Source organism: Canis lupus, chromosome X, assembly GCF_048164855.1.
Source record: "Canis lupus baileyi chromosome X, mCanLup2.hap1, whole genome shotgun sequence".
Taxonomy (NCBI): Eukaryota; Metazoa; Chordata; class Mammalia; order Carnivora; family Canidae; genus Canis; species Canis lupus.
In genome coordinates, this window is record NC_132876.1 from 96,715,302 (window position 1) to 96,727,903 (window position 12,602).

At 34.6% G+C, this 12,602-nt stretch overlaps 1 protein-coding gene across 11 annotated transcripts in view; it reads left to right on the forward strand.

Annotated features, from left to right (window-relative positions):
- Positions 1 to 12,602, forward strand: part of DMD (dystrophin) — a 2,167,959-nt gene that overhangs the window by 108,586 nt on the left and 2,046,771 nt on the right. For 9 of the 11 annotated variants that reach the window (XM_072818060.1, XM_072818056.1, XM_072818062.1 and 6 more), the window contains exon 1: positions 2,950 to 3,229. The exons of 1 other annotated variant lie outside the window; for it this stretch is intronic. In XM_072818060.1, coding sequence (XP_072674161.1) covers positions 3,199 to 3,229 — 31 coding nt within the window. In that variant the 5' untranslated portion in view covers positions 2,950 to 3,198. Of the gene's footprint in view, positions 1 to 2,949; positions 3,230 to 12,602 lie in introns of those variants that run through there. One more of the 11 variants, XM_072818066.1, reaches the window with a different exon arrangement.

A 12,602-nucleotide genomic window follows, 5' to 3' on the forward strand; every position in this document is an offset into this window, starting at 1 on the left:
AAAATAGCTCCACATGTTTAACAGTGAAAAAAAAAAACTGTAACACTGGCAATACCAAAAGCTAAAGAGGATACAGAGGAACTAGATTACTCACATTGCTAGCAGATATCTAAAATGGTATTGACCCGCCAGAGAATGTTTTGGCAGTTTCTATAAAAAGTAAACATACATTCACCATATGAACCAACAAGTTGACTCCTGGGCATAATCCCAGATAAATGAAAAATATGTGCATAATTGTGTTGCAGCCTTATTTGCAGCAACCTCAAACCAAAAATAACCAAAATTTCCTATAATAAATAAATGACTACACAAACCATAGTATACTATTAACATGGACTACTATGCACCATAAAAACAAGCTACTAAGGCAATTATGAATGGATCTCTAGGACATTATGCCCAGTGAAACAAGCTAATATTAAAAGATCACATGCTGAATGATTCCATTTCTCTCATGTTCTTGAAATGATATAGTGATGGAGACCAAATTAGTAGGTGTCGGACTGTGGGATGCAGAGTCCGGGGAGTGGTGATTGGTCTGACTGTAAATGAGCAAAAGGAAGAACTTTGTAATGAGGGACTGAATCTGTAGTTCTCTCTTGTGATCGAGGCTGCCATTACCCAAATCTATAGTATTATAAAATGGCAGAAATATATACAAATTGCATCCATGTCAGTTTGCTGGTTTTGAAATTGTATAATCATTTGGTGAAATGTAATGGAAGACACTGAATGAAGAGTATGTGGGATCCCCTCTTTACTATCCTGGCAGCCTTTTTGTGAATATGTAATTATCTTAAAACAGAAAGTTAAATTTTATAAAGCTCTTCTCTGCCAATTATTAACACTAGGAGTTTGAGCAAATTGCCTTGACCAGTCATCTTTATAATGGGGCTCCTAAGACCTCACCAACAAAGTTATTGTGAGGACTAGTTGGGAGAGGTAAGTGACTAAAAACCCCAGGAAAACAGGACAAGGTCTGAATTAGAATTCACTGTGTTTAGGCCAAATTTTATTTTATGTACCTTTCATTTTTTTCAAGTTAAGTCTATCTTTTCACCTGGATTATAAAACCTTAAGGGAAATCCATGTATTCCACATTAATGTAGCATTTATCACAGGGATCCAGTATATTTTGATTGTTGACTAGGGCTAAGAGACCACTAAGATGTACCTGAGAGCTTTCAAATCTCTCCCTTTTTGGTGCACTCAATATGAACCAAGGCAAGATTTTGGTATGTTGGAAGCCACAGTAGTTTTTAGAAATACACACTTCATGGTTTTTCAATATTGGCTCTGCATTAGAAGTCACCTGTAAAACATAAAGCACTCGGTCCTACACCCAGAGAGTTTCTTATTTTTCAGGTCTCAGGGGTATAGCATTTCCAGAAATTTTCCACGTGATGCTGATGCTTCATGGACCACACTTTACAAATCACTGATGAACTGTGCATAATCCCTTGGCTTAAATGTGAGTTTGTGCCTATAGAAAAGTCACAGTACAAGGTGTAAAGGAACATGTGTATTCAGGGTGCTATTACACCCTACAGCACAGGAAAACACATGCTAACGTGCAAGTTTGGATCCAAGTTCATAAAAAACCATTTTTTAGTTTTGCTTTATGTAATTGCTGGTTATGCAGAGACTTAGATGACCACACTAAACAGAAGAAATGAGATGACCCACGGAGAACATTTTAAATCTATTTTGGATAATAGCAATTTAAATAAAACTATCTACAAATTAGCCTTATGCTTTATTTCATACAGATTTTGTTGGGGGGAATGGTGATATTATGATAATGGTATTCTAAAATATGAAATGTATAACGTTTAAGGTAAACATCCTACTCTGATTCAATATGCCAGGGTTTTTTTTTTCTGTTTTTATCTATAATTTATTTCTGTGCCAAGCAATTGAATGTTTGACATAGAAAAATGAGTCTGTCACTTCAACAAATGGTATTATAAAAACACTTGAATAATTTTAGCACAGATTATTATTGCAAAAAAAGAATATCCTTCTAAAAAGTTTAACCGGTGTTTCTTATAAATATTAGGCTCATCTGCTGCAATGAAAATAAGATAAAGAAGCCTTCTATTGGCAAAGAATGGTTTACAAACATGCCGAATAACATATTACAATTGTGTTCACTTAATACAGAAAACTTCTTTTGAGAGCCATTAAATAATTAATAATTAGCTCAATGTCAAAGAGAATGGCATTTTAATAATTACCACCAGAGAAATCAAAGAAAGGGTAATTTGTCAGTAAAGTTTTATCGTAAGATGCTACAGAAATTTAGCATTTTAAGAAGATTTCTTCATTCAATTATAAGAGTACTCTTTATTTTAGCGGAAGCCTCATCCCCTGAGAGCTATACACATTCTGCCTTCAGAGCTCAGCTGCTACATTCTGCTGTTGCTTTTCTTAATCAGACTTTTGGCATCATCAATACATGACTTTTGATAAGATCCCCAGGGTAGAAATTAAGTTTGGTAGACAGTGGATACATAACAAGTGCAGAGATTATTCTGAGCATTTCTTCTTGTTCAGTAGGGTGAAATTTTTAGTATTGTTAAGAGGGTTAAAAAAAAAGGAAAGGCATTTAAAAGTCTATTCTGGATTAGGATTTTCTGCTCTGTTTTTTTAGAAATGTGCACAGAAGTTACAGAAAGTACTGTAGTTTTGTATACTGAAGAGTTTTTATGTTTAGAAGCCTATGAGAGCAAGTACTATGTCCACTGTGCTATTCTGGTTTGGCTATTAATCAGAACACAGTTGAACATTATTTGGCTTCACAGGGCTTGCCATGCTGGAAGTACAACCTTATATGTAGTGGCCATGGGCAGTCCTATTATGGGAAACCAACTTGAGAGAAAAGGCGGGTCACTTGCTTCTGCGCAGGTCCTGGAATTTGAAATATCCAGGGGCCTCTACAGAATCCTGGCATCAGTTACTATGTTGACTCACTCAGTGTTGGGATCACTCACTTTCCCCTTACAGGACTCAGATCTTGGAGGCAATTAGCTTCATCAGAGAAAAACGAATAGGAAAAACTGAAGTGTTATTTTTTAAAAGGCTGCTGAAGTTGGTTGATTTCTCATCATTCCTAAACCTATTGGAGCACTTAAGTTGGGAGAAAATTTACCAAGATTTTTACTGCTGCCTTGATACATACTTTTTTTTCCCCAAATGCTTTGGTGGGAAGAAGTAGAGGACTGTTGTAAGTACAAAGTAACTAAAGATACTTTTACCGTGGCATGACTTTGAGTTTGTGGCAATCACTGATTAGGCAGACTGTAAGTTATTATGGTAGTTTGTGAATAAGAATAAGTGTTATCTTATAGTTCCTGTACACATATATGTGTGCAGGTGTACATGTTTCTCATTGGGAAAACTTCAGTAGAAATGAGGTAGAGTTTAAAGTTTTGTCTTTATAAATATAATCAAGATCTTTCTTTTGTAAGAAATCACTAAAGTAATAGAATATGCATAACTGGCCTAGAGTATTTGTAACAAATTATTTTAATTGCTGTGAAACAATTTGTGTATCTGAGTTATTATCTTGATTGTTTGATACTTCTCTATTCAGTAATGGTTACATGTGGGGCAGTGACCTGCTATATATTCTCAATGTACTAATTGTGGTGTTAGAATATATGGAGGCATCAAGGTTAGAAAAATTCTTTCTGGCACATCTTGGGGGGAAAATTAGAAAACAAAATGAATTAAAATGGATAAATGGAGGTGGAGAAAAGTATGATAAGTATTTAATTTAAACATCCCTTTCTCATATTATATTTAGTATTTTGAGTGTTCTTTTCTGTAGCATATGAAAATTCTTTCAAATAGTGATATATCCCTGCTGGCAAATGACCAGACACTTTTGTTAAGAACACAACATAACAGCATGAGGGACTTCTGATCATTTCCCAGTAAGCTCACTGTGCTGTTTCATGTCTAGTATGATCTAGCTTTTCAGTAAAGCTTTTTAGTTTGGCTTTTATATCAAGTGCATCTATTTTACTTTACTTTAAGAAAGTCATGATGACTAATGAAAAATTTAGAAATTGACTCTGGCACAGTAGTAAAAATAATATATAAAAATAATATATGAGGAGTACAGTGTGTCCCAAAGAGAAGGATGGAGGGGATTATCTCCCGGCCCCACTGCCTTTGACTGGTGGATTATAGCCATTCTGAAACAGATATGATGGCGATACCTATAATTAACAATAAAGAAAGTAAATATCTCCAAATAAGTAATTCTTCAAAACTTATGGTAAAAAGATCACAACACAACTTTGACCTCTGTGCAAAACAAAACAAAAGCAAACAAAAAAAATAAAAACATTGTACACTTCCTGATTCATGTTAGATGATCCCAGATTTTATAGATAAACATTTTTAATGAACTTCCCTTATTTTATAAATTTATTTGACAAGCATCAGAATTGCTCTCTTGTTGAAAAACTATTCCATTTACTATTGTCACAAAAATACAAAAGCATATATTCTTCACAGTACAAGTGTATTGATTGATCAAGTGATACACTGACAAAATTAAAACCAGAAACCAGTGGATAGAATGATTTAAATATATATATGTATATACACACACACACACACACACACACACACACACACATATATCAAGGATGCAATTCAAAAAACTCACAAAGAATGAAGCAAAGGCAAACCTACTCTCTGCTTTGTTATAAATATTCAAATAACTTCAAATTCTTAACTAGAATTTAAAGATAGCTAAATTTTGGGACAAGCTCTGTAGGAATTTCTTAAAGCACATTTTAAAACTATCAGGTGATACTTAAGCTGCATGACAGTGGGTTTGCTGGGAGAATATGAAGATACTCAAATAGTTATATTTCTACATTAACTTTTACCAGCTGACATACTTCTGTTTGAATGTACTGACTTTTGAATGTGGTTTTTTTAAATTGCCTTAGTTTGGAAAACTTAAAATAGTACACATGGTTGGTTACTAATGAAAGTAGTTGACAGAATATCCCTGTATTAACATAAATATTATTTACTTTTCAAATTGCTCAAATATTGCATTGCAAAGAGTCACTCAAATAATTTATTGTAAATATGCATTTCATTGGAATTTTTTAATGATAGAAATTATCTTAAGGTCTAATAAAATCATCATTTAGAATGATTTCATTTCCAGAGTCTTCTAAGGACATCTTAACTCTGAAAAAGAGGTTGCTGATCTAAGTGGATAATATATTTTTTAATTGAATAAGAAGTTTTCTGTGTCTCTTACAAGGCATAACATCAAAGAAAATGCAATAGAGAATGCCATGTAGTAGTTACTGTAAACTTAAAGATTACCAAGTGTTTTGTGCAAATTTATGTTATTTAAGGAAATAAATGTATTGATTGACACTACTCCAGCTAGCCAGTACTGAGATATAAATTCATAATTTGGAAAAGGATATTAATACAGCTTACTCTTTGGTTCTAAAGTATTCACTTGAAATCCTTGTGGCCCAAGTCATTTGTTACATGAGAAAAAATTGTCAAGTTCTTAACCACTAGCGTGGTTTAATAAAAGAGATTTAAATCTTCGTTGCCTTGGAAAAGTCAAGGTTTTTAAAAATTCTGTTGTATTATCTTTCATCATGGCTTTATCACTGGAAAAAAAAAAGAAGCAAAATGATTTCCCAAACTTTCCTTCCACTCCACCTTCCAATATAATATTCCCCTAACTTGTTAAAAAATGATTTATCATATTTTATTAGACTATTCTTTCTTCCACTGCAAATACAGGAAACATGGTGTTTTAATGTGAGTATATGTGTTTATATAAATCCATAAATACGTGTTTAAATCACAGAGCCCTTGAAAATTCATTGGAAATTAACCTTTCTTTGAAGATAATCTTCTGTTCACGTTTTTCATTTTCTATTTTAGACATACATCATTTTTTAAGAAATTGGGAGATAAGACTAATGTGTGTCCTCTGTCCAACAAAATATAACGAGCCACAAAGGAAGGAGCAGACCAAGGTTTTACGGGGCCTGGGATCATACAGTTTGAGGGAGGGGAGTCTTTTAAGAAAAATAATACAAAATCACGAATACACAATTAGGTAAGACCTTGGGAGGAGCCAGTGTAAGTGATGGGCCTCAATCCTTAAACTTTGAAAGCACTAAACTTTAAAAGGGATTTCCTGGGAAATCAGCTCCGCATGAAGACCTTTGTTGTTGTTGAATCCTTTTCCAGTTAAATTTTAAGATGAAATTGATGCTAGTTATATTTCTTTAAGCATACGTTATTTCTCAAAGACAGGCTTTTGTTTAATGCAGATTAGAGAGTTAAAAGAATGTATAATGGTAGGAATTTGACATTTCTGCCTTTCATTCTGAAAAGATACATTGATTAAAATGATGTCAAACTCAGTTAATGGAGGCGGTGCAGCTATTTCAGATATACAGAGTATGTAATTTGAAGGCAAGCCAAATCACAACGAGAAGAATAATGATGACCTTGGTTTATTTTTATATAGCACATTCAGGTTTTGATTGGATTCAGAAGGAGGCAATGGTTTTCTTTTTCACCAAGTCCTGCTATAGTCCTAGGAGATTTGTGTTCTGTTATCAAGGCACTTGGCTCATATTGGAACATTTTGTTGGGAGGGTCATGGGCTGCAGTATGGGAAATAAAGAGACTTTTTTTTTATTAAATGCAACCAAGTTCCATAGCAGAATTTCATGGAAATTTTTCTCTTTGGGGAGTATGCTCCGTGCAGCAGCCTGAGCTTCAAAACACAAACAAACAAGCAAACATCTTGGAGTCTTCACCTTTTCTTCATTTAAAAACATCTGTTAGTTAAACTTCTTGGAGTTTCACTCTATACAGTATTGACAGAGTAATATTCTTAACACGCATTTGGAGTTCTAAAGTTGAATTTATAGACAGATATGAAAGTTAAGTTGGCACTGTCCTTCCTGTATTTTCTTATTTTGCCAATTTCAGAGGGGTTTGTCTACTTATGTTACATGTGGAATTTTTCTTAAAATCTTTGTCTTTGTAAAATTTCAGGCTCCCTCTAGTTAACATTAAAAGTTCATGTGTCTTTTAGACACTCTCATATCCTGTCTTGAAGGGAACAGCCACCTGCTCTTTGTGAATCACTCATGTGCAAACCATAGGTTGAGGTGTAACAACTGGAATGATTTATTTCCTTTTTTTCCTAAAATCTGTACTTTGAAAGGCTTATTTTCCCCACATATGGCAGCGTGATAGAATTCTGCCTCTACCTTTTTTCAACCAGAGGTCTCCTCCAGAGATTGAGAAACAGTAACTCTCAGGGGCAGTATGGTCTTTCTCCATTCAAGATTACTGCCCTGAATATGGGGCAGAGGGGGTGGGGGACACAAAAAACTTGGCTCTGGTCTTCACGGTATCTTAAATTTCTCAGCCACAGTTCTTACAGGCAGCAGGCAGAATGAGAATGAAGAGAAGAAAATGGCCCTGCTTGCTCATGCTTAAAAAGACTCCTAATCTTAAAACTACACAATCTCCACCACATCCCCATTAACAAAACCAAAAGGCGGTACTCCCTCTGGCACAGCTCAAGCCCTCCATTTAGGCTGCCATTAAAAATAAAACACACACAACAAAACCATGTCTGCTCAACTCTTTGCTCAATCTTATGTTATTCTGATATCATTAATTCAAAATACCTGGGAATTTTAGTAGGCAAAAGAGCACACAGGGCAATTTTCTCGGGTCTTACAATCCCCGGAGGGATTTTGCATAGTGTTTGTAATGATATTAAGCCCTGAGAAAAAAAGTGTTCCTAGCAGTCTGGATTGAGTTTGGAAATCAATTTCTTCCCTGTCTCCTTTATTATCTTTTGCCTTCTGCCTCAGTGCCTCACTTTAGCTTTGTATTATGCACGCCATTCTTCAGTAACGGAAGGTGGGGGCGAATTGACAATTATCCTGTAACTGGAATGAAACTGTCATTTCTCTGCTATGCTAGTAAAATGTTGATGCTGCTGTTGTTTTCATTGTTCATAAATGACTCTTCCAGAACTCTTAATTCAATATTTTGATTCCATATAATTTTAGGGAAAAAATAGAATTCCATATAATTTTAAGGAAAATGTTGAAAAATTGATTTTTACATGTCAGTTTTAAAATCTGAAGTATATCGAAGGCTAGTTAAATATATTTAGTTTTATGTTATTGTTCAAGTGCAAGAATCTGAGGAAGAGCTTTGCTGCTATTTTTACTTAGTTTATTATTTTATTTATTTTAGTATGCAATTTGGTTGTAATGAATAGGAGAAATGTTAGAGTATATTATGAAAGCCAATGCTTACTCATGTAATAAAGTGAGAAAGTTGATATTTAAATGGATTTCAAACAGGCATAACATGATTTTAAAGAAACATTTAAAAAGTAGATGTTTGAAAAAAATAGATGTTTGAATTATCATGCTCTTAGTTTATACTTAATAAATAGCCCATTCATGGGCATTGGCATTGCAACAAGCAAGGAATCTACATATGCCAACATAATGTATGGTATTTGGCCAGCTTACTTTCAACTTTTAAATGTACTTTATCTCCACCACTATGAAACAATTGATGTTTTTAAAAGACCAGTATTAATTGGGCACAATAAGCATTATAATAGTCTCATATTATTTCCAGTTATGGACAAATAAAGGAGTTACCCTTTCAGTGTTTTCACTCTCTCCTTGGCTTTTGCTTTGTTTAGTTTTAAATTGCTGTCCCGCCCTCCCACTCTGTTTTTGGCTAAGACTGTCATTGAATCAGGACCATAAAAGGGCATAAACATCAGTGGCTTTTTGCTCATTCTTGGCACCCATCTTTATTTGCACACAACTTGTCTGCTCCTTTATCAGATTACAGCAGCAGTACTACCTTAGCGTGAGCTGAGTGCTGAGTTAAAGGGCACGGGAGTCAGTGACACTGTTACAAGTATAGATTTTTAGCCTTGGAAACTGTGTGAGGTCAAACTAAAGAAATACGAAAGAGAAAAATCACGGAATCAGAACTGCCTAAGTATTTTCATCAAAGGCAAGTTGAGTAATTCCTTTTTATACTGATGCTTAATGAGGCAGTATTAGAAATAATGTTATCAATATGGCTGAGGAACTGATAAAATTGTCTATGAATCCCAGTGGCTCCCATATATTGGGAAATAACTTGGAAGGAAAAAGGAAAACCTGACTACAGAGTGCAACTAGATATAAGCAGTGTTGGCTTGTAGCTGGTTAACTGAAAGAGCTTACTGGAAGCTCAGACAGCTGGGGAATCCTGATTTAGTAGAGCCTGAAGGGCAGGTCAGGAGCCATGTGAACAGCTGCTGAAGAGCTAGAGGATTCCTTTGGATTAGGTGTACACACCCCATCTCTAATGGGCTATGTCAGAGAGCCCCAAGTGTTATCACGGAGTTTGCTTTGCTCAGGCCTGTGGATTTTGCAGTGTTTTACTTTAAATGTCTGGAAATAGAGTTGCTCTCAAAAGAAATCCAGAAATAAAAGTATTAAAAGAAGTGACTCTGTAAAGTGTGTACTGTATTGGGTTTGGGTGATCATTGTTTAAAAAAGAAACAGTTTGTTATTCATTTATTCATGCAGCTAGTATATATTGAGTTCCTACTTTGTGTCAGGTACCATACTATTCTCTGGAGATGCGGTTCTAAACAAGTGAACTCACTGAGATTAGAATTCAGAAGAGAATATCCACATAGTCACACACTATTTAAATTGTGTATGAGATAAGGGTTGGAGAATAAAACACACGTTAGTATAAGAATCTATCATAGTGAGACCTAGACTAGTATTGGAAATTGGGGAGAGATCCCTAGGAAAGTTACATTCACAGTAGCACAAAGAAGGATGGAAATGAAGAAGACCGGTCAAAGGAAAAAAGAGAGAGGAAAAATGTTTACATTCAGAAGGAACAACCTATGTGAGGATAGACCTTGGTATGATGAAAGAACTAGAAGAAGGTGAATTTTCCTTGAGTATCATAAGTCAGGGAAATCTTGGCACAGATGTGTGGCTAAAATGATGAGAGCTGGCATCTCAGAGCCTCAGAGGCCATGGGAATTTTCTTCTTTGTAGTAAAATCAGTGGACAGCCTTTTAGGGTTTCAGGTAGGACAGTGATATGAACATATTTGTGGGGCTTTTTTCCTTACTGTCATTCTGTTTCTTGAAAAAAAGAGATTAGGAGGTATTAAAAGTAGATAAAGAGATAAAGAGCTATCAATCTGGCAGTTTCTCCAAGGGTAAGAAGGTGGTGTTGACTAGAATGCTGACAGTGAAGTTGAAAGAAGTGGATTTATTCAAGATTTAGTTATGAGATAGAGTAAATAGGAATTGGTGTCAAATTGGATGTGGTGTCTTCCATGGCACGTAGAATTGGGTGTATAATGGTGCCATTTACAAGAAGACTTCAAGGGTTGCTGGAATGATGGGAAGGATTGGGAGGTGTGGATGCAAAGTTTCATATGAAGAGCATGCATACCATAGGTAGGGGCTGTGAGCCTAAAAACAAAGTCATTATTGAGGACTTGATATATTGAGCCATGAAGTATGGATGAGACCAACTACAAAGATCATGGAGTGTGAAAAGGAGGTCAGGAATTCAATATGGAGACAAGAGCATGCCAAGAAATTATAGAAGCATCTAGGTAGGATGATAAATCCTAAGGAAAGTAATACTTCAGTCAAGAGGAGTGTTATTTCAATCTCCCATTTAATGACTTTATGAATGAGGATCTCACTTGCAACACCAGGTGTCTTGGTTTCCACAGTCTCTGCCATCTATTTACCTCTAATTTCCTTTCCCATATTGCTATTTCTGTGAGATATCACCAAAATGTTGCCTTAGTAGAAAAGCTTCAATAAATATTTAAATTGTGTAATGTATTCAGCTTTTTCCTGTACTCTGCACTTCCTAAAAATACCTTCTTCGGAAACCCCATTTCAACTGACTGCTGTATAATGAAATGAGACTTCAGTGTAAAACATTTATCATAGTCTGAATTTCAATTGCTCAGTCAGAGTTGTTAAGCAATATGAAAAATCATCCTTTAGAGAATACAGAATTGCATAGATATGACAAGGTAAGTTTGCACTTTATTTAATGCTATTTTAGTTAATATAGATGCTTATTGGAGAAATGTCTAAAATTTCTTGAGAACCATTAGTAAAATTGATTATTCTTAAATCTGGAAAAATGGCAAAAATACTTAGAAAACATTGACAGTTCAGTTTAAATAAAACTAGAATTGTACTGAAGCAATAGAAGGCACTTGAGTAATTGAAATTTAGTCATGGATGAGTATAATGTACTTATCAGTTAGCTTTGGGGAAAGTAAGACTAGATGGAATATTAATATGTTATTGAGCAACTTTTTTACTGTTAGGTTTTTACTTGCTTGTAGCTAAACATTAGCAAACACCTGCTATGTTCTCTCTGACTTCTTCAAGATATAACTCTGTAGGTGCACATACACAGGCTCATACACACATGCATACAAATACGACTACTATAGTGTGTCAAGAGAATTACAGAGCATGGTACAAATCAGCCATAAATGACTACTTATGGCTGATGTGATTATGGAGGTTTTCATCAAAGAATCTACCTCTATAAATAGGCCTTAGAGTATGAGGATATGGAGATGTAAATTAGAGAATGAGTAGAAGGGGTGGTGATGCATAGACAAGGATTAATGAGGCTTTAATCTATCCTACCTGAATAGTTATTGACAGTACCTTGTATGTGTATAGCACTATTCAATATTACTAGCATGAATAGATCTCTCTCTCTCTCTCTCTCTCACACACACACACACACACAGTCTAGAAATTAAGTGGTTTGCATACAAAAATGCTTGACCTGACTAGTATTTATAAAATCAATAAGTACTATTAAAACTGAAAATAGTGCTTCATTCAGAAAACGTAAACACTACAACAAAATTGGGAAAAGAAAAAAAAACTATTACATCCCAATATCACTTCCCAAGTATAATAAACAGTTGTGGTTTAATATTTTACTTATTCCTTAAGGAGCTATCAGTCATTTAATTTTAATATTAAACATTAGAGGTAAATATTATTAGGATTTTTTGATAATTTTCTCAAGAAAATGGGATAAGTGGGACTATCATACTATCAAAGTATGATAAATACAAAAAAACAAAAATATTACTTTTCTATACTTTATATCCATCAGTTGGACTAGATTGGTATTTTTCCTTAAAATTTTATGGTTTTGTTATTTTTCTTAATTCCAACTTCATTTGATGTTGTAGTTCAAGTGAAGTAAAGACTATCATGTCATTAAAACTGAGATAATTTCCATGTGCTTTCTTGAACTTGTACCATTACCAATATTGATTGTTTTCTTCCTTTTTAATACTGTTGTATGTCCTTGAGGTCTGTGCATTGCACTCTCCTGGTTTTGTTCCCATTTCTTTGGGTATTTCTGTTCAATCTACTTTACAAGATAATTCTCTCTAATCAACCTTTAAATATTAGGATTCCTCAGGGCTCATTCCCAGCATGAGTGTCT